General features: G+C 40.9%; 1 protein-coding gene across 1 annotated transcript; it reads right to left on the bottom strand.

The window, feature by feature from the left end:
* Positions 1-303: 303 nt before the first annotated feature.
* On the bottom strand, positions 304-22,262 carry SDHAF4 (succinate dehydrogenase complex assembly factor 4). Its single transcript, XM_527430.9, has 3 exons — positions 22,154-22,262; positions 9,892-10,044; positions 304-867 (listed from the first exon to the last, which is right to left on the bottom strand). Exons 1-3 carry the CDS (start codon positions 22,215-22,217, stop codon positions 758-760), a joined length of 327 nt encoding a protein of 108 aa, XP_527430.2. The 5' UTR covers positions 22,218-22,262; the 3' UTR covers positions 304-757.
* Positions 22,263-22,729: the final 467 nt, after the last annotated feature.

Genomic DNA, 22,729 nt, shown 5'->3' with positions numbered 1-22,729 from the left:
AGAATCATTTCTAGGCTGGGCGTGGTGGCTCACACCTGCAATCCCAGCACTTTGGGAGGCTGAGGCAGGTGGATCGACTGAGGTCAGGAGTTCGAGACCAGCCTGGCTAACATGGTGAAACCCTGTCTTTACTAAAAATACAAAAATTAGCCAGGCGCAATGGTGGGTGTCTGTAATCCCAGCTACTCAGGAGGCTGAGGCAGGAGAATTGCTTGAACCTGGTGGGGCGGAGGTTGCAGTGAGCTGGGATAGTGCCACTCCACTCCAGCCTGGGTGAGAGACAGACTCTGTCTCAAAAAAACAAGAATCATTTCTATACTCATTAAATTAATATATGTTAATGAAAAAATATTTCCCCTTTCCTTTTTTTTTTTTTTTTTTGAGACAGAGTTTCGCTCTTGTTGCCCAGGCTGGAGTGCAATGGCACGACCTCAGCTCACCGCAACCTCCACCTCCTGGGTTTAAGCCATTCTCCTGCCTCAGCCTCCAGAGTAGTTGGGATTACAGGTGCATGCCACCATGCCTGGCTAATTTTGTATTTTTAGTAAAGGCGAGATTTCTCCATATTGGTCAGGCTGGTCTCCCTTTCCTAATTTATAGCAGCATATTTTCTTCCAAAGCCATCATATATATATATATTTAAACACATTATAGAAACTACACGACATAAAGGATATAAAGAAAGAAAATAATCAGAAATAAGTTAATTCAGATGTACATATTCAGAAAACAATATTGAAGTTAAAGAATATGCGACTTAAAAATCAATACAGCGTCCTTTTCGTTCCCAATCTCCATATCGGGTAGGTTCTGGGCCCCTGGGTCCACCTTTTTCTTTGGTCACTGGATTAACATCATCTGGAAATTCTAAGGAAAACGAGATATAAATAAAGCAGTTAATGGAGGCAGGAAAGGCCTTATAGTCAATTTAATTTAATTAATTAATTTATTTATTATTTTTTGAGACAGAGTCTCCCTCTGTTGCCCAGGCTGGATTGCAGTGGCGTGATCTGGGCTCACTGCAACCTCTGCCTTCTGGGTTCAGGTGATTTTCCTGCCTCAGCCTCCTGAGTAGCTGGGATTACACGCACATGCCACCATGCCCAACTAATTTTTGTATTTTTAGTAGAGAAGGGGTTTCACCATGTTGGCCAGGCTGGCTCAAACTCTTGACCTCAAGTGTTCTGCCTGCCTCGGCCTCCCAAAGTGCTGGGATTACAGGCGTGAGCCACCGAGACCGGCCTATGGTCAATTTTAAAGACAGCGTTGCTGTTAGGCTAGATCTTACCAACCTGGTTACCATGCAGTCTTTAAATGAACTGTAAATGTGATTCTTTTTCCTGAGTTTGAGAAGAGAATACAGAGTACAAATTCATAAGACTTGAAAGGTCTTGAAATAAGATTACTTTGAAGGAGTCACTTTGACTTAATGCCACAGTTTTCTGACCAGTAAAATGGAGAGAACAATCATACTTCTCTCACTGTGTTGATAATTAAACAAGGTAATACATGTAAAGGGTTTAGCGTGGTGCCAGGTATGTCAATTAATCTTAGCTAGAGAATTACTGTTCCTCATCATAGGGTTTTGGCTTCAGCAACTGGTTGGCTGGTACTGCCATTTATAATCATAATAGTAATTATTATTCTTAGTACTATGTGTTCATAGTAGGAATCCCCATCACAAGCCAGGCTCAATTCTCAGCACTTTATGTATGCTAATCCATTTACTCTTCCTAACAATCCTATGGGACAAGAACAATTATTGTTCCAACTTTATAGATGAAGAAAATGAGCCACAAAGGGTTAAGAAAGTTGCTCCGTATCACATAGCTTCTAAGTGATAAAACTGAGTTCAAATTCAGACATCCTGGCTGCAGTCTTGTTCTCAGCCCATACACTGTACTGCTCTGTATATGGAAAAAACAGGAGAGGAACCAACTATTAGACAGAGCGCTAATTCTTTGTTTTGTTTTGTTTTTTAAGATGGAGACTAGCTCTGTTGCCCTGCTGGAGTAGTGGAGTGGCGTGATCTCAGCTCACTGCAGCCTCAGCCTCCTGGGTTCAAGCAATTCTCCTGCCTCAGCTTCCCAAGTAGCTGGGACTACAGGCGCACACCACTATGTGCCTGGCTAATAATTGTACTTTTAGTAGAGATGGGGTTTCACTATGTTGGCCAGGCTGGTCTCAAACTCCTGACCCCAAATGATCCACCCACCTTGGCCTCCCAAAGTGCTGGGATTACAGGCGTGAGCCACTGCACCTGACCCCTAATTCTTGTGTGTGTGTGTGTGTGTGTGTGTGTGATGGAGTTTCACTCTTATTGCCCAGGCTGGAGTGCAATGGCATGATCTCGGCTCACTGCAACCTCCGCCTCCAGGGTTCAAGTGATTCTCCTGCCTCAGCCTCTCGAGTAGCTGGGATTACAGGTGTGCACCACCATGCCCAGCTAATTTTTTGTATTTTTAGTAGAGATGGGGGTTTTACTTTGTTGACCAGGCTGGTCTTGAACTCCTGACCTCAGGTGATCCACCCGCCTCAGCCTCCCAAAGTGCTGGGGTTACAGGCGTGAGCCACTGTGCCCGGCCGCCTGGCCCCTAATTCTTAAACTGTATCTATTTATTTATTGTGGCCACTCTCCCAACACTTCCCATTCCTTCCCAGATTTACATTATCTTCAGCAATTATCAGTAATTTAGTATATTTTTAAAATTTACTTGGATTATTGTCTGTCTCTCCCACTAAAATGTTAAGCTTCATTATGGTATAATTTTTTTGTGTGTTTTATCCATTGCTGTTTCAGTGTTTGGCTCACAGAGGATACTTAATACGTATCATATGAATGAATGAAGAGATTTATTCTCATTCTCATGGACATCCTGTGGGCAGACAGTTTCATTCATTTATTCCACTATTACTCCGCCAGGCCCTATGCTATGTAAAGGTGGGGTGAGGGACACAGTAGTGACCATGCAATAGAAGGCCCCTTCCCTCATAGGGCTCACAGAGTACTGAAGTAGGCCAAAAAAAAAAAAAAAAAGGCAAACAAATACATACAAGAATAACAAACTCTGGCAAGGCTTGAAAGGGAAAGTGCAAAGTGCCCTATCATCTCAGTTTCTTCTCATAAGCTCATTCTAAGGCAGGTGTTAGGAGGAAACTGAAACCCAGAGAGTAGAAGCCTCTGAGAGCTCCAGTTCAAACCCAGATTTGCTTTATCCAAACCCCATGGTTACTTAGGTCTCTCTTACATTCAATCCCTAGAGAAGTCAGTTATACTCCTGAGACACAGACCAAAAGGCAACTAGACTTTTGCGGGCATGGGTGTCACATTCCCTCAAGGTGGGTATTCTCTGCTGAGGTCGTCATCGTAGCTACTTACAGATGTTAAAACCTGTTCTACTGAGGAAGCACATTGCTTGGACTCTGGGAGAAAGTGTAGGGGCCAAGGAAAAACATCCTCCTTGCCCTCTAAAGGTTTGCCAAAAATCAACTGACAAAAGACAGATTAACAGAAGAAAAGGCATACGGCTTTTATTTTATCCTGCATAGCACGGGGAAACTGCAGGAGAATGATTACCCAAACTATATCTCTTTAGAAAACTAAATGATCTTCACCAAAATCATAAAGCCCCTCTCTAGGCAAAAGAAAAAGGATACAGAATTTACCGTGAAAATTTTTCAAATATTCATTCTTTTATTCTTGTTATATTGTGAATAAACTCTCCCCCATACTCATCATCATTCTGTTTTCAAAATAATTCCATGCTTTACTGCAATGCAAGTTGGCTTTTTCCTACTCTACGAATTCCCTTGAAGGCCTCTCTAACGGAAGTTCTTCTTTCTCACATATCTCTGTGGCTCACTGGATGTCTTAGCTTGAGCTGCCTAACAAAATACCATAGACTAGGTGGAGTAAACAGCAGAAACTTATTTTCTCACAGCTCTGGAGGCTGGTAGGCTGAAATCAGGGTGCTAGCATGGTTGGTTCTCATGAGGGCTTTCTTCCTGGCTTACAGATGGTCGCTTCTTGCTGTGTCCTCGCATGGCAGAGAAAGAGAGACAGCAAGCTCTCTGGTATCTCTTCTTATAAGGGCATTATTCCCACCGTGAGGAGATTCCCATCAGATTTATTAAAGTATTGTCTGCTTATAATAAAATTCACCCATTTTAAGTACGCAGTTCAGTGAGTTTTAACAAATGTTGACAGTCATGTAAATAACACAAAGTGTAAAACAGTTCCATCTCTTAAAGAGTTACCTTACTCTCATGATCTAAACCTAATTATCTCCCAAAGGCCCCATCTCCAAATACCATCACCTGGGGGGTTAGAGCTCCAACAGATGAATTTTGGGGGAACATAATTCAGTCCACAGCACTGGGGAAGAAAGAACAGGTCAAGATGTCCCTGCTCCTCACTGCTATTTCCAGCCTCTCATTCTAATGCCACACCTCTATAGCCTTTCCTTTTTGGAATTCTATACCATTTACTTATCCAGTGCTTTTCTCTAGTCTTATAATAAACTCCAAGATTCTTCTGTCTTCTTGGATGGGATCAATATCTGGTTCATAGTTTCATCTCTCTCTCCCCATCATCCCTAATATCAATATCCACATTAGTAAATCATCACACATCGAGGCCACAGAGGTCACCAATCTCTTTCCTGATGACTTTCATATCTACTTCTGCTGTCCACTGGACTTTATTATTTTTTGAGTATGTTCCTCCTCCAAATCCCACACTCTTTTGAGCACTCTTCTTTCTGACCACACCCTCATATCTTTCCATGTCTCTTCTTCCTCACATTTGTTAACCTAATTTTTGCCCTTATAATAGCCTGCAGTTTTCTGAAACTTTTTATTCTCACCATTACCACCCTGGTTCCTGCTCTCAGTGTCCCATTTTAGAACTAATGCAACAGAATCCCTCTTCCACATTATACTATGTGAAAGGAACCAGACACCAAAGACTACATATTGTAGAGTTTCATTTATATAAAATCCTAGAAAAAGCAAAACTACAGTGATAGAGAACAGATCAATGGTTGCTGGGAGGAGGTGGGGAGAGGATGAACTGCCTTGTACCTCTTTAGGGGACAGAACTATTTTACACTTTGTGTGGTTTCCATGGCTGTAAACATTTGTTAAAACTCACTAGCCAGGCATGGTGGCTCATGCCTGTAACCCCAGCACTTTGGGAGGCCAAGGCGAGCGGATCACGAGGTCAGCGGTTCGAGACCAGCCTGGCTAACATGGTGAAACCCCAACTCTACTAAAAATACAAAAATTAACCGGGCGTGGTGGCAGGTGCCTGTAATCCCAGGGAGGCTGAGGCAGGAGACTCGCTTGAACCCGAGGCAGAGGTTGCAGTGAGCCGAGATCATACCACTGCACGCCAGCCTGGGCAACAGAGCAAGACTCCGTCTCAAACAACAACAACAACAACAACCTCACTCAACTGTATATTTAACATGGGTGAATTTTATCATATGCAGACTATATTTAATAAAGCTAATTAAAACAACCTCTATCCAAATACATTTCCTCACTGCTCACTGCATAAAGCCCTTACACTGTAACCTGGGATTTCAGGCCCTCCCAGATTTGAGCTGAACCTGTGTGTCTAGCTTTATATTCAATTAATCCAAGCCTGTCTAACCCACGGTCCACGGGCTGCATGTGGCCCAGGATGGCTTTGAATGTGGCCCAGCACAAATTCGTAAACTTTCTTAAAACATTGAGTTTTTTTGTGTGATTTTTGTTTTGTTTTTGTTTTTGTTTAGCTCATCAGCTGTTGTTAGTGTATTTTATGTGTGGCCTAAGACAATTCTTCCTCCAATGTGACCCAGGGAAGCCAAGAGATTGGACACCCCTGTATTAATCGAATATATATATAATTTATGCTGAAGCCAAAGAGGCCCATTAGCTGTGTCTTGTAAGTGTTAATGTTCTGCAGCCTCTTTCTCTTTGACCATAGCTTTCTCCAGTTATTTTGAAATGTCTCCTCACCACACCTTATCTACTTATAAAAATTTTACTTTTCCGGCCAGACATGGTGGCTCACACCTGTAACCTCAGCACTTTGGAAGGGCAAGGCAGGTGGATCACCTGAGGTCAGGAGTTCGAGACCAGCCTGACCAACATGGTGAAACCCCGTTTCTACTAAAAATACAAAAATTAGCCAGGTTGGTGCCAGACGCCTGTAATCCCAGCTACTCAGGAGGCTGAGGCAGGAGAATCGCTTGAACCCGGGAGGCGGAGGTTGCGGTGAGCTGAAATTGCGCCATTGTCCTCCAGCCTGGGTGACAGAGCGAGACTCCAACTCAAAAAAACAAAAAATTATTTTTCCTTAGACCCCAGCTCAAACATAACGTTATCTCTTTTGTCGACTTTCCTCTGATCTTTTTGTGTATCTCTCATGCTAGTTACCACATGATGTCCTGTTCATCGTTATTTACATTATCTCATCTTCCTTTCTTATTCATCTTTATGTCAAGCAGGGTGCCTAGCTACAAACATTTTCCTTTATGATCTTAATAATGAAACCTACTCTTTTCAAGGAGACAACCTACACAGTTTTCTTAGAATAAAGTACATACTAGAGGCAGGGAGACAAGACTAGAAGGAAGGAAACGAGGAAGCAGAGAGGCTTGTTAGGTGACCAGTGGAGCTAGAGACAGCTTGAATTTGGGCCCTACTGGTAGGATGAGTAAGAGGGAATAAATTTGAGAGATGTTAAAAGGGTAGAAGCAACAGGACTTGGTTAGTGATCAGTCACAGGAGACAGGAAGAGGCAGGAGTGAAAGATTATCCCCAGATTTCGGGCTTGGGTGACTTGGTAGATGGGGTGGACTGGAAATCCAGAAGGAAGAGGAGGATATGAGATCAGGCAGGTGGGAGGGCCGAAGGTGAGTTGGAACAATGGGTACACGATGACTTTAGTTTTAGAAATATTAATTTTGAGACTTCTGGAATGTGCAAAGAAAGATATTCAGGAGGCAAATGGAGACAGGAGAGTGATGCTCAGGAATGAGGTCTGATTAGAGGTATAAATGTATGAATCACCAACACATAGGTGATATTTAAAATCATTTTAAGCCGGGCGTGGTGGCTCATGCCTGTAATCTCAGCATTTTGGGAGGCTGAGGTGGGAAGATCGTTTGAGCCCAGGAGTTCAAGACCAGCCTGGGCAACATACTGAGCTCTATCTCTTAAAGAAACAAATAGAAAAATTAGCCAGGTGTGGTGGTGCATGCCTGTAGCCCCAGTTACAGGAGAGGCTGAGTAGGGAACCCCAGGAGGTTGAGGGTGCAGTGAGCTGTGATGGCGCCACTGCACTTCAGCCTGGGTGACAGAGTGAGACTCTGCCTCAATCAATCAAATAAATCAAATCATTTTAGGGAAATATGAAATCTCCCTTGGAATACTTAGGGGGCTAAGAACAGAGGCCTGGCAAATATCCACATTTAGGTGTTGGGCGGAGGCAGAGGAGCTCAAAAAGGAGCCCAGGAAGAAACTGGTGAAGAAATAGGGTGAGAAACTAAAGAAAGCATGCCAGGAATGGTGGCTCATACTTGTAATCCCAGCACTTTGGGAGGCCGAGGCAGAAGGACTGCTTGAGCCCAGGAGTTGAGGCCAGCCTGGGTAACATGGCAAGACCTCATCTCTACAAAAAAATTTTTTAAATTAGGTGAGCATGGTGGTATATGCCTGTGGTCTCACTCACTCAGGAGACTGAGGCAGGAGGACAGTTTGAGCTGGGAAGGTTAAGGCTGCAGTGAGCCATGTGTTCATGCCACTGCACTTTAGCCTGGGCAACAGAGCAAGACCCTGTCTCAACAAAACAAAACAAAACAACACACACACACATACATACACACACAAAAATGAAACTAACGAAAGCATAATGGAAATCAAGGCAGGAGATTTCCAGAAGCAATAGTTAACACTGTCAAAGGTTGTGGATTGTTCAAATAAAACAAGGATTGAAGAGTACCTGCTGTATTTGGTGATGTTTGTCAGAAATTTCTAAGGGATGCTAGGTTCAACATAAACTTGAGTGATACAAGACTTACGTTGAATGCCTACCATTATGTCAAATAGATGATTAGCTTTTGAAATGTGCAGGTTTTTGCTTTCTTTTTTTTTTACTGTGGTAAAATATATATAACATAATATTTCTCATTTAACCATTTGTAAGTGTACAATTTGGTAGTATTAAATACATTCACTGCCAGACACAGTGGCTCACGCCTGTAATCCCAGCACTTTGGGAGGCCGAGGGGGGTTGGTCACTTGAGGTCAGGAGTTCAAGACCAGCCTGGCCAACATGGTGAAACCCCCATCACTACTAAAAATACAACAATGAGCCAGTGTGGTGGTGTGCCTGTAATCCCAGCTACTCGGGAGGCTGAGACAGGAGTATTACATGAACCTGGGAAGCGGAGGTTGCAGTGAGCCGAGAGTGTGCCACTGCACTCCAGCCTAGGTGAAAGAGTGAGACTCCATTTCAAAAACAAAAACAACAACAAAAATATATTCACAAGGTTGTACAACCATCACCACTATCTATACCTAAAACATTTTCATCATCCCCACAATGAACTCTGTACCCACTAAACAATGACTTCTCCCTTAGTCCCCGGAGTCCCTGATAGCCTCTATTCTACTTTCTGTCTCTATGAATTTGCCTATTCTAGGTACCTTATATAAGTGGAATCATATATTTGCCCTTCTGGGTCCAGCTTATTTCACTAAACATAATGTTTTCAAGGTCCATCCATGTTGTAGCATATATTAAAATTTAATTGCTTTTTATGACTGAATAGTTTTCCACCGGATGTATATGCCACATTTTGTTTAATGATTCATTTGTTTGTGAACATTGGGTTGTTTCCACCTTTTGGCTACTGTTAATAATACTATGAACATAGTTACAGAGATATCTGTTCAAGTCCCTGCTTTCAATTCCTTTAGATACACACCTAAGAGTGGAACTGCTGGGTCAAACGGTAGTTCTATGTTTGATTTTTTGAGGAACGGCCATACTGTTTTCCACAGTGGCTGCAACATTTTACATTCCCAGCAGAAATGCCTGAGGGTTTCAATTTCTCCACATCCTTCCCAACACTTGTTATTTTCCATTTTTTTCTATTATAGCCATCCTAGTGGGTATGAAGTAGTATCTCATAGTTTTGATTTGCATTTCCCTAATGATAATGATGCTGATGCTGAGCATCTTTTCATGTGTTTGTTGGCCATTTGTACATTTGTATACCTTCTCTGGAGAAATGTCTACTCAAATACTTTGCTATTTTTTATTTTTATTTTTTGTAGATTACTGGAGTTCTACACACACACACACATACATATAATATACACATATATTTGTTATTTATTTATCATACCTCATTATTCATATAGCAAAATATATAAGTTAAGACTCAAGTGCTTTGTTATTTTTGACTTTTCGTTGAGTTATTGGAGTTCTTTATATATAATATGTGTACATTACATATATAAAGTGGTTATATTTATTATACCTCATTATTCACATAAGATCTTTTATACAAATAACATAACCTTCTTTGATACAAATAACATCATTTATTTGTATCAAAGAAGGTCTCAACTTATATATTTTGTTATGTGAATAATGAGGTATAATAAATAAAACAAACACAATCAAATACCTGTCAGAATCTTGAAAATCTTTTTTATTAAGAAATCTACATGTATCGATGGTCAATATGGTGATTTTACTCATTGTTGAAATATGCTTTATTACTACAGAATTTAAGCAATAACAAATGTCTTTCCTTTCACTCATTTTCTCAATAACTAAAACACTTCCCTTGATACTTCAAAAACTGAGAGGTGCTTTATTATACTTACTTTCCAGTGGTTCTTTCTCTAAATGGGAATCCTCTGGTGCATCAAAACGACCTTCTGGTAACTTCGGCTTCTTAAGGGACTGTTTGACAAGTTCAGACTTTCCTCCTTGAGAAGAACTTGTTTTCCTCAGAGAATGACACAGAAGGGGTGATCCTAGAAGAGTGGAGATAATAGAAAAATAGGAGCTGTTCATTTATTCTACTTTAAACATTTATAAAATTTTATTTGTTTTTAGTTTATACATTCACATTTCTCAAAGTTCAAAAAGTACAAAAGGACGCAGAGTGAAAATTCTTCCTTCCTCTCCAGCCATTTCCCTTCCTGGAAGACCACCAGTTTGAAAAGAAGGGCTATGAAATAAATTAGTTAATTGTTATCAATATTGCAGAAACTTATATTAAAACATTAATTCCTATCTGAAGCAATGCCAAAAAACCAGGAGTTCAAATATTAAGAGTAACTTAGTAGTACAAACTTTTCAATGACAATATTTAGTATTCAAATCTCTAAAAGTCAGAAGTGGCTACATTTAAATCCTAATCAAGGGCCTCTTTCCTGTCAACTAAAACTTTAAGAATACATCAAGTTGGGCATGGTGGCATGCACCCGTAGTCTCAGTTATGCAGGAGGCTGAAGAGGGAGGATTCCTTGAGCCCAGGAGCTCAATTCTAGTCTGGGTAACATAGTGAGACCATGTCTCTAAAAAAAAATTGTTTTATGGGGAAAGAAGTCCCTATTTGATAAATGGTGCTGGGATAGTTGGCAGCTATGTGCAGAACAATGAAACTGGACCCCTATTTGTCACCACATACAAAAATTAACTCGAGATGGATTAAAGATTTAAATGTAAGACCTCAAACTGTAAGAATCCTAGAAGAAAACCTCGGAAACACTCTTCTGGACATTGGTCTTGGGAAATAATTTATGACTAAGTCCTCAAAAGCAACTGCAACAACAACAACAACAAATTGACAAATGGGACTTAATTAAACTAAAAAGCTTTTGTAGAGCAAAAGAAACTCTCAACAGAGTAAACATACAACCTACAGAATGGGAGAAAATATTTGCAAACTACACATCTGAGAAAAGTCTCATATCCAGAATCTATAAGGAACTTAAACAACTCAACAAGCAAACAACAACCGCACTAAAAAATGGACAACAGACATGAAGAGACACTTCTCAAAAGAAGACATATAAGCGGCCAACAAACATATTAAAAAATGCTCCACATCACGAATTGGTAGATAAATGCAAATTAAAATCATAATGAGAGACCATGTCACATCAGTCAGAATGGCTATTATTAAAAAGTTAAAAAACAACAGATGCTGGTGAGGCTGTAGAGAAGAGGGAATGCGTATACACTGCTAGTGGGAATGTATCTTAGTTCAGCCACTGTGGAAAACAGTTTGGAGATTTCTCAAAGTACTTAAAACAGAACTATCATTTGACCCAGCAATCCTGTTACTGGTATATACCCAAAAGAAAACTACTCATTTTTCACACCAGAAAGACACATGCGCTTGCATGTTCACTGCAGCACTATTCACAATAGCAAAGACATGGAATCAACCTAGGTGCTCATCAATGGTGGACTGGATAAAGAAAATGTGGTACATATATACCATGGAATACTATGCAACCATAAAAATAATGAAATCATGTCCTTTGCTGCAACATGGATGCAGCTGGAGGCCATTATTCTAAGTGAACTAATGCAGGAACAGAAAACCAAATATTGCATATTCTCACATATAATTTTCTAATTCTATAGAGTGAAACACTGGATACTCAAGAATATAAAGAAGGCAACAATACAAACTGGGTACGACTGTCAGGGAGGGAAGAAGGGGATGCAAGGGTTGAAAAACTAACTTTTAGGTACTATGCTCATTACCTGGGTGATGGGATTATTCGTATCCCAAATCTCAGCATCACACATATACCCAGGTAACAAACCTGCACGTGTACTCCCTGAATCTAAAATAAAACTTCGGATTTTAAAATGTACTGGGTGTCTGCAATGCGTAAATGAGATCATTTTCTCTCTAGTTTCTAAAGAGAGTTGAACTTTCTGTGCTATGAAAGTTATCCAAACCCTCATTGAGATAATATTCAGCAAGGGCAAAACCACAGGGAAAAAAGTGATCTTAGTGTTACGGGTTTCCAGCTTCCTAAAGAAATTGCTTTAGAAGCAGATCAATTTGAGTACAAGTTCTAGCTACACCTCTGTGGCAAACAGAATAATGGCCTCAAAGATAATCAGAATCCAACACCCAGAATCTGTGAATAGGTTTGGTTACACGGTGAAGAATTTTGGTAGCAGACAGAATTAAGGTGGCTAATCAGATGACCTTAAAATAGGGAGATTATCCAGGATTATGGGGTGGGTCAGTGTAACCACAAGGGTCCTTTGAAAGGGAAGACAGGGTTGGAAGACAGACCAGACCCGATGTTGCTGGCTTTGAAGATGGAGGAAGGGGGCAAGCCAAGGAATGTGGGCAGCCTCTAGAAGCTAAAAGAGAGAAGGAAATGTATGTGGCCTCCAGAAGGAACACAGCCCTGCTAACTCCCAGGTTCTAGCTCAGTGAGACCCCTTCCAGACTCCTGACCTCCAAAACTGTAAAATGTGTTAAGCCACTAAATTTGTGTAATATGTTACAGCAGCAATTGGAAACAAATGCAACCACTTACTAGGTGTTGGATGTTGGTCAAGTTACCCTTTTTGTTTCCTTCCCTCTAAACAGAAAAATTACAGTACCTGTCACATGAGATTGCTGAATAAACGGGACAATTTATGCCTTTAGTATAGTGATAAACAGTATTTATTGTTATTTTGATGGAATTATCTGTAAGCTTTTGACAGCATTACATATTAGAATGTTTTTTCATTACACATATTTTTCTCATATTCTAGTCATCACTACATAACCCTACCTTGTTTAAAGAAATAGACACAAACACATATGCATACAAGTGGTTAAGATAAATATGTGTATATCTGTGTATGTGTACACATTGAGCAAGTGCATCAATAACTTGAGCCTAACTCTGGGATGTATAAGTTAATTTGTGTAAGGGTTTCTGGTGAAGAACAGAAAACTGTGTCTTGGGGAAAGCGAGGAGGAGCAAAGTGTAAGTTGGAGAAACTGGTCCCTAATATGACCTTGCAGACTTCTGAAGGACTTTATCTGTAGAAAGAGGGTTTACAAGGAAAAGTTGAAAGACCAGTTTTCTCAAGGGACTCTGAGGCCATTGGAAACATAAACAGAACTATTTTTGTAGTCAGGTAACAGTGTGACAGAACACGGGGGAAGATAATGCCCCTCATTTCTGTACAGTACAAGGTAAGATGGGACACTGTGCTCCTTGGCACCTGCAGGCTTTACAGCTTTCGACACAAGTGTGTGCACATCAGCCTGCCAGGGGTGTTGGTAGTGAAGCACATACAAGTAGCTTCAAAGGCAGACCAAAAGAAACAAGGGCGTGTCAGATGAGGAGCTAAGCCCAAGGACCACTCCTGTTAATTCTGCCTATTAAATAGTAGGTGTTGAGCAATAGTAACTGTATTCATGTTAGGATTACATTTTGGCTATCAGCAGACTTTTGACTACCTCGACTACACGGGAAATAGCTGACAAACTTAAAACAAAAGCCTCTTTTAACAACATCATGAAATAACAACCATAAAGCCCATCTCTTCTACTTCAAGGGGTGGTTTGACTTTATCCAAACCTATTTAGAATTGTGTTTACATGGACATAATAGACAAGAAGAAAACCTTCTAAAAGAAGAAATAATAAAAGCAAAAGAATGACTCTCTCTCTCTCTCTCTCTCTCTCACACACACACACACACACACACACACACACATATACAAAAACAACACACAACTCAAAACTTTTGTCTCTGGTAATTTGATAAATCAGAAATGCCAAAACTCTACAGCCATAAAATACCTAAAAAGGTAAAACAAAATCAAACATCTTCTAAATCAGAGATAGAACCTTTACGAAAGTAAATAATGATAAACTGAAAAGACAGTCCAGTGAGGTAAACACAAAGTGAAATGGCTACACTTATTGTGTCTTTCTTTTCTTTTTTGAACAGAGACAAAAAAAAATTAGCCACCACACCCAGCTAAGTTTTTGTATTTTCAGTAGACACGGGGTTTCACCATGTTGACCAGGCTGGTCTTTTTTTTTTTTTTTTTTTTTTTTTTTTTCAGACAGAGTCTCACTCTGTCCCCCAGGCTGGAGTGCAGTGGCACGATCTCAGCTCATCGCAACCTCCACTTCCAGGGTTCAAGTGATTCTTGTGCCTCAGCCTCCCGAGTAGATGGGATTACAGGCACCCACCAATACGCCGAGCTAATTTTTGTATTTTTAATAGAGATAGGGTTTCGCCATGTTGGCCAGGCTTGTATCGAACTCCTGACCTCAAGTGATCTGCCTGCTTTGGTCTCCCAAAGTATTGCGATTACAGGCATAAGCCTTCTTGTGTCTTTCTTGCCTAGATCTTAGGATACAGAGCTTTCAGGACAGCAGGGAGATGACAGTCTCTTAAATTCAAGCTAAATAGAAAGCGCAGGAGAAGCCAGGACTCAGGGAGGCTCACATACTGAGAAAAGAAAGTGAACTGGAAGATTTTTGTTGTTTTTTGAAACAGGGTCTTGCTCTGTTGCCCAGTCTTGAGTGTAGCGGCAGAATCATGGCTCACAGTAGCCTTGATCTCCTGGACTCAAACCATCTTCCTGCCTCAGCCTCCTCAGCAGCTGGGACTACAGCCACACAACACCATGCCCAGCTAATTTTATTTTTTGTAGAGATGGGGGTCTCACTATGTTGCCCAGGCTGGTCTTAAACTCCTGAACTCAAGTGATCCTCTTGCCTCCCAAAGTGCTGGGATTATGGGTGTGAGCCACCACACCCAGCTGAAAGATTTAAAACATAGATAGAAACCACCTGGGGGATTTTGTTAAAATGCAGATTCTGAGTAGTTCTAGGTGGGACTTGTGATTCTTACATTTTTAACAAGTTCCCAGGTGATGCTTATGATGCTGTTCCAAATAGCAAGGAACTAGAAGAAAGACAGTTAAGGAAGAAAAAGTATCTACTTTAACCTTGGTTCTGAGTGAAGATGTGAAAAAAAGAAGCCCCTCTGAGATTCTGAAGCCACTGACTGACCCACACCTGTGTTTAGGCCTAACTACACACTAGCTGCATCTTCCAAAAATCCCTAAGCATCTTTTTTTTTTTCTTCTTCTTTTTTTGAGATGGAGCCTTGCTCTGTCACCCAGGCTGGAGTGCGGTGGTGTGATCTCAGCTCACTGCAACCTCCACCTCCCGGGATCAAGCGATTCTCCTGCCTCAGCCTCCCAATAGCTGGGATTACAGGCATGCACCACCATGCCCAGTTAATTTTTGTATTTTTAGTAGAGATGGGGTTTCACCATGTAGGCCAGGCTGGTCTCGAACACCTGACCTCAGGTGACCCACCCACCTTGGCCTCCCAAAGTGCTGGGATTACAGGCATGAGCCACCGTGCCCAGCCAGCCTAATCATTTTTCATCATCTCTTTTTGCTTAATTACTTTTGGCTTTGCAAAAGTTTTTTTTAGGCTGGGCACAGTGGCTCACACCTGTAATTCCAGCACTTTGGGAGGCCAAATTAGGAAGATTACTAGAGGTCAGGAGTTCCAGACCAGCCTAGCCAATAAGGTGGAACCCCATCTCTACCAAAAATACAAAAAATTAGCTGGGCGTGGTGGTGGGCACCTGTAATCCCAGCTACTTGGGAGGCTGAGGCAAGACAATCGCTTGAACCAGGGCAGCAGAGGTTGCAGTGAGTGAGATCACGCCACTACACTCCAGCCAGGGCAAGAGAGCAAGACTCTGTATAAAAAAAAAAAAAGAAAAGAAAAGAAAAAGAAAAATTAGGCCAAAAAAAAAAAAGAAAGAAAGAAAGAAAAACACAGAAATTCAGAAATAACAAAACCTAAAAGTCAATAAAAAGGCCAAATAGCTGGCCAGGCATTGTGGCTCACACCTGTAATCTTAGCAATTTGGGAGGCTGAGGCAGGTGGATCACCTGAGGTCAGGGGTTCAAGACCAGCCTGGCCAATCTGGTGAAACTGCGTCTCTACTTGAAATACAAAAATTAGCTGAGTGTGGTGGAGGGTGTCTGTAATCCCAGCTACTCAGGAGGCTGAGGCAGGAGAATCACTTGAACCCAGGAGGCAGAGTTTGCAGTGAGCCAAGACTGTGCCACTGCACTCCAGCCTGGGCCACAGAGTGAGATTCCGTCTCAAAAAAAAAAAAAAAAAAAAAAAGAAAAGGCCAAATAGCAGAATAAATACAATTGAAAAGAGAATTTATAATCTGGAATAAAGTTTCAAAGACATTATACAGAAAAACGCATAGAGACAAATGAATAAAAATAATGAAAGATTAGCTGGGCATGACTGCATGACGGTGGTGCCTATAGTCTTAGCTACTCGGCAGAAGGCTGAGGCAGGAGTATGGCTTGTGTCCTGGAGATCAAGGGTGTAATGAGCTGTGACTGCACTACTGCTCTCTATCCTGGTGACAGGACAAGACTCTGTCTCTCATAAAAAAGAAAAAAGTGTTCCCAGAAGTAAAGTGGGAGATAAGAATAGACAGAAAATGCTTTCACATACTGACTATACAAAAGTCTTTATGTTTATCAAAATCAAAATCTTTATAGGTTTTATCAAAATCAAAATCCCACCCAAAATACACATACCTGTGCATGCATGTGCACACACAGACCCACGAGTCTGAACAGAGGAATGTAATTTTATCAGTAATTATAAGGGTAAAGAGACTATTAGTCTGCAAAACAACAAAAACCCCCATACAAACAAACCGGAAACAAGCCATATGCTGTTTATGTGAGATGCACCATTTGCATGTTTAAAAAAAAACCACGGAAAATGGAAAAATAAGATAATAAGAAAAAAATGAATAAAAACATAATTTACAATGTAAAAATAACTTTCAATATAGTCTTCATTTTTTAATTGATAAATATTATATACATTTATGGTGTACAGCATGTTTTCAAATATGTATATATTGTGAAATAGCTAAATCAAGCTAATATATGCCTTAACTCACATATCTATTATTTGTGATGAGAAAATTAAAAATCTACTTTCAGCAATTTTCAAGTATACAATACAATGATATTAACTATAGTCACCATGTTGTACAATAAATATCCTTTGCATAACTTATAACAAAGAAGATCAACAATAAACAAAGGTTGGTGCTCTGAAAAGACTGAAAGTGTTCCAGCCCGGCCAACATGGTGAAACCTCATCTCTACTAAAAACACAAAAATTAGCCAGACATGGTGGTGCACGCCTGTAATTCCAGCTACGAGGCTGAGGCAGGAGAATCACTAGAACCCGGGAGGTGGAGGTTGCAGTGAGCCAGGATTGCACCACTGCGCTCCAGCCTGGGCGACAGAGCAAGACTTTGTCTCAAAAAAAAAAAAAAAAAAAAAGACAAAAAAAGACTGAAAGTGTTGTAAAACCTTTGGTAAGGCTACTATAAAAAAACAAGAGAGAGCAAAATAGATAATATGAGAAAAAGAGAGTACATAATTATATGGAGAGCAGAAAATTTTAAAAAAATACCAGAAACTTTATGCCTATATATTGAAACAATACAAAATGGAAACCTTTCCAGAAAAAGTTAACTTACCAAAACTGTCTTAAGAGGAAACCTGATAAATATAATAATAACCATTATAGAAGTTAAACAAGTAATTTAAAGTCTTCCCTCGAAGAGAAGAACAGGTCTAGACAGTTTTGCAGGTGAGTTGTAACAAACCCTCAAGGAACAGATAATTCCAATCTTAAACAAAATCTAACAAAGAAGGGAAAAGGGTGAGTAGAATCCCCAGTACATTATATGAGGCTAGAATAACCTTAATATTAAAACCAGGGAAGGCTGGGCGCGGTGGCTCACACCTATAATGCCAGCACTTTGGGAGGCCAAGGCAGGCATATCACGAGGTCAGAAGTTTGAGATCAGCCTGGCCAATATGGTGAAACCCTGTCTCTACTAAAAATACAAAAATTAGCTGGGCGTGGTGGCATGCGCCTGTAATCCCAGCTACTCCGGAGGCTGAGGCAGAAGAATAACTTGAACCCGGAGGCAGGGGTTTCAGTGTATAACAGAAGAAAATTACAGGCCAATTTCTAAACAAAATATAAGCACAACAAATACAACATTATATTTAAAAATATAATCACTATGATCCTTTGGAATATTTTCTAGGAATGCAAGTGATTCACTATCAGAAAAATCTGTAATTTACCACCTCAACAGATTAAAGCAGAAAATGATAAACACCTCAGCAAGACGAAGAACACCTCAGTAAGACGAAGAAAAATCAATTAAGTAAACTTCAAGATTTATTCATCATTAAAAAACACATACAAATACATAAACAAAAACAAAACAAAATCCCAAAACTCTACATAGAAACGGACTTCCTTAACCCAAAAAGGGTATAACTGTAGCTAATACCACATTTTTTTTTTTCATGTTCCATGAAATTTTATTTCACAAAGGCTTGGACTCTGAAGACCCACAGTTACGGATCATTAAATCCTGTAAGTAAATGTAAATCCAAAATAAAGAGTTTTAACAAAAACGTAAGACGTTGATTTTTTGGTTTAAAAGAACAGAGTTATTTGGGAGATAGCTAGAACTCTTCCCTGAGGATTCGTTTATAAAACATGCCTTAGAAGTTATTAGGAGATGGTGACTTAAAAAAAAATGTAGCAATTTTATCTAAATGACTGCAATATCACACCTTAATGATAAAATACAAATGCATTCCCTTTATAATTATAAACAAGATAAGTATGCTTGCTGTCAACACTTCTAGTCAACATGGTGCTGGAAATCTGAGCAAAGAAAGAAAAAAGATATAAGGATTAGACAGGGAGGGTGGGGGGGGGCACGGTGGCTCTCGCCTGTAATCCCAGCACTTTGAGAGGCCGAGGCGGGTGGATCACTTGGCTAACATGGCAAAACCCCATCTCTAAAAAAAATATAAAAATTAGCTGGGCATGGTGGTGCACACCAGTAATCCCAGCTACTCGGGAGGCTGAGGCAGGAGAATCACTTGATCCCAGGAGGTGGAGGTTGCAGTGAGCAGAGATTGCGCCACTGCACTCCAGCCTGGGGGACAGAGCAAGACCCTTTCTCAAAAAAAAGGATTAGACAGGGAGAAACTAGACTGTCACCATTTGCAGATGATATGAATGTCTATGCAGCAAAGTCCCCAAAATCTGCAAAGTAAATTATTTAAATTAATAAGGTAATTTAGATACAAAATCATTAAGCATCATGTTTCTGTACATAAACAACAGTCAGAAAATAGTAAGATTTATTACAAAGTTATGGCTATAGTTATCAAGACAGGTAGTATCAGCACAGGAATAGACAAATAGGTCAATGGGACTGAGAAAAGAGCCAAGAAATAAACGTATGCATATATGTATAAGTAAACTTGATTTATGATGGCTCGCATTATATCAGTAGGGGAAAGGTCCTATAAATACATGAACCTGGGACAAGTGTTTGATATGAAAAAAAGTGAAAACTGGTTTCCTGCCGTACACCATATACAAACATCAATTCCTGGTAGAATAAAGGCTTAAATGTGAAAAGCAAAACTATAAACCTTTGAGAAGAAAATATAAGAGATTATGTCCATGACTTTAGGGTACAGAAGGGTTTCTTAGACAAGAGCACAAGGCAGTAACAATAAACAAAAGGATCAAGACAAAATTTTATAGATAAAATTATAAACATCTGTTTATTAAGATACCTTTTATATTGAAGCTGCATGATTACACATGCAGACCCATTATTCTGTTCTGCCTAGTAGTGACAGAAACAAACCACAAATTGAGGTATTTGACACTTACGTAACTAAAAAAGGTTTAGCATACAAATATATGTAAAGAATATAAATAAGAAGCAATCTGTTAAGAAAAAAGGCCGGGCGCGGCGGCTCACGCCTGTAATCCCAACACTTTGGTAGGCCGAGGCTGATAGATCACCTGAGTTCATGGCAAAACCCTGTCTCTACCAAAAATACAAAAAATTAGCTGGGCGTGGTGGTGGGCGCCTGTAATACCAGCTACTTGGGAGGCTGAGGCAGGAGAATCGTTTGAACTCAGGAGGCAGATGTCGCAGTGAGCTGAGATCTCGCCATTGCACTCCAGCCTGGGCAACAAGAGTGAAACTCCGTCTCGAAAACAAAGAAAGAAAAAAGAAAGAGGTATTTCACAAAAAGTGAATATTTGAAAAGATGTTTTACTTCTTTCATCAGAGAAAAGCAAAATCACAATGAGGTGTCATTTCATTTCCCTGTAGGCAGCCAAAAATTAAAACCTAAGGCAAAATTAAGTTTCGGCAAGTTTGTGGAACAGAACTCCAATACACTGCTGGTAGAAGTGAAAATTGCTATAGAATTAGAAAATGCCGTTACACCTTGGCATTATATTGTAACAATGAAAAGACCTATAACATACTCCAGGAATTCTACTCCTTCCACTAATGCACAAATAAGGTACACAAGAATGTGTAGCACCCAATCCTGGTGTTTCTGGAATTACCCAAATGTCCTTTGAGAAGGGCACTGGAAAATGCATCATATGTTCACACAGTTGAATGAATAACTACAACCTCATACGTCAATGTGAATCAATCACAAAACACAGCGTTATCTGAAAAAAAATCAACAATATGAAAACATTTCTATAAAGATTAAAAACACCATTGCACAGTTGTATCAGGAAGCAGCAAATAGAGACCTCCTTGGCAATGGAGACTATTTCTTAAATTGGAGTGTGAGTTCATAGATGCTGGTTGTGCTTCATAGCTTACATGAGTGCTACACAGCTTACATGTGTGCTACGTGTGTGTGTGTATATATATATATATGGAATAATTCATAATTGTTTAAAACTAGTTAAAGGGGGATGTTGAATGAACCCTACAAAATTTTAACGTTATTACCTTGAGGTTTGGATAATGTGGGACTTTCACTTTCTGTATTATTCATTTCTGGACTATTTAAAACTTATACAATTAAGTAAAATGTTTGTATTTGGGTAAAATGATTGCACAAAGGAAAACAAATTGCATAGAAATCTGGCACCATTTGAGGGCAATAATTACTCTTTTCAACTTACATAACTTCTCCAGGTGTCATATATTAAAATTATGTTTTGCGGACCGGGCGCGGTGGCTCACGCCTGTAATCCCAGCACTTTGGGAGGCTGAGGCGGGCGGATCACAAGGTCAGGAGATCGAGACCATCCTGGCTAACACGGTGAAACCCCGTCTCTACTAAAAATACAAAAAATTAGTCAGGCACGGTGGCGGGCGCCTGTAGTCCCAGCTACTCAGGAGGCTGAGGCAGGAGAATGGCGTGAACCTGGGAGGCAGAGCTTGCAGTGAGCCGAGATTGCGCCACTGCAGTCCAGCCTGAGGGACAGAGCGAGACTCCATCTCAAAATAAATAAACAAATAAATAAATAAATAAAATTATGTTTTGCATAGTCTGGGCTGCTAACTGTATTATCTTGAGAAAAATTTCCAACAACAATGGGTTTAAAAATGTTGGTTTTACTGAAAGCATGAATGTTTTCTGTACTGACAATTTCTGGCTTCATCTAATTTACGTTATACTTATTTGCCTTTGGCTCACTTCTGCACTTTTCCCATTTTTAAGAGATAAACTGTAAACTGCCACAAATCCTTTTCTGCTGGAGCCTGGACCAGGAGCGCGGATTCCTGTAAATAATGATGTAAATAAATAAGTAAATCAATGACTCCCATTCCCAAAGGGCCTTCTTTTCCATTTTTCTCAGGGGCATCAAAGTGCGGTGTGCCCTGCGAGCTCCCACAGGAACAACCCGGAACGTTTGTGGTCCTGTTGGGCCACCGCATCCTCGGTAGGAAGCGGACGTCCCGGGGGCTGAAAGGGCCTTAGCGATTTTCTCGCTCTAGTCCCACCCGAGACCCGGGGCGCTGCAGGGACCTGCCCAGGCCACCGGGTGGGCGGCTGGGCGGGAGAAGCTGGGCAGCCCCTGGCAACACCGAACGGCCGGGACACACGCGGCTTCCTCCGCGGGAGGCGCTTCTCTCTGCGCCTGGGCCTTCACGACCCCTCCCGCGACCGTGGCCCCGAGGCCAGGTGCTTACTTGCAGCTCTCCACGCCGTGGCCGAGACCCAGCTAAGCAACCAGGGAAGCCTCGATGGGGTCATGGCGCCGACTCCGCGAGCCCCCGCGCAGGCGCAAAGCAGTATGGGGAGGAGCAGGGGGCATGATCCGGAGCCTCCCTGCAGAGGGCGGGGCCTCTGTGGCCGGCTTTAGAAAACGAGTTAGAGGCATCCCTGGGCTCTTTGGCCAAGAGAGACCCAGGCTACCTTGAGCCCGGTGTTAAAACGCCAAATCGTGGCTGAAGTTAGAAGAGGGAATAATTCCGTTCCGTTCATGCTTGTCAGTCTGAGCCGAAATGTCCCGTGAAAGATCCCTTTTATACTTTACAAAGATTGAGCGCCTTTTACTCTCTCACTCATGTAAAATGCTTCTTTTACCTAATTCTCCGTTTTCTGTTTTAAATCTTTGTTCAGTCAGCTCCTAGTTCGTCCATTCTGACCGACTAACCAGATGATATGAAAGGCGACATTTTTGAATGAGGTGCAAAGCAAGAAAAGGCTCTCCATCCAGGCCAGGATCCAGTGCAAGGAGCTCTGCCACTTAACCCTTACATCCC

This window comes from Pan troglodytes, chromosome 5 (genome assembly GCF_028858775.2).
Source record: "Pan troglodytes isolate AG18354 chromosome 5, NHGRI_mPanTro3-v2.0_pri, whole genome shotgun sequence".
In the NCBI taxonomy this organism is placed as follows: Eukaryota; Metazoa; Chordata; class Mammalia; order Primates; family Hominidae; genus Pan; species Pan troglodytes.
The sequence above is the reverse complement of the archived record's forward strand: the minus strand, read 5'-3'. Positions and strand labels throughout refer to the sequence as shown.

Excerpts from the sequence above, each read along its gene's own strand:
- SDHAF4 (XM_527430.9), bottom strand. The coding sequence starts at position 22,217 with ATGACCCCATCGAGGCTTCCCTGGTTGCTTAGCTGGGTCTCGGCCACG. Across the intron at positions 10,045-22,153 it reads CACGGCGTGGAGAGCTGCAA|GATCACCCCTTCTGTGTCAT; the intron begins GTAAGCACCTGG and ends CCACTCTTCTAG. Across the intron at positions 868-9,891 it reads AGAGAAAGAACCACTGGAAA|AATTTCCAGATGATGTTAAT; the intron begins GTAAGTATAATA and ends CGTTTTCCTTAG.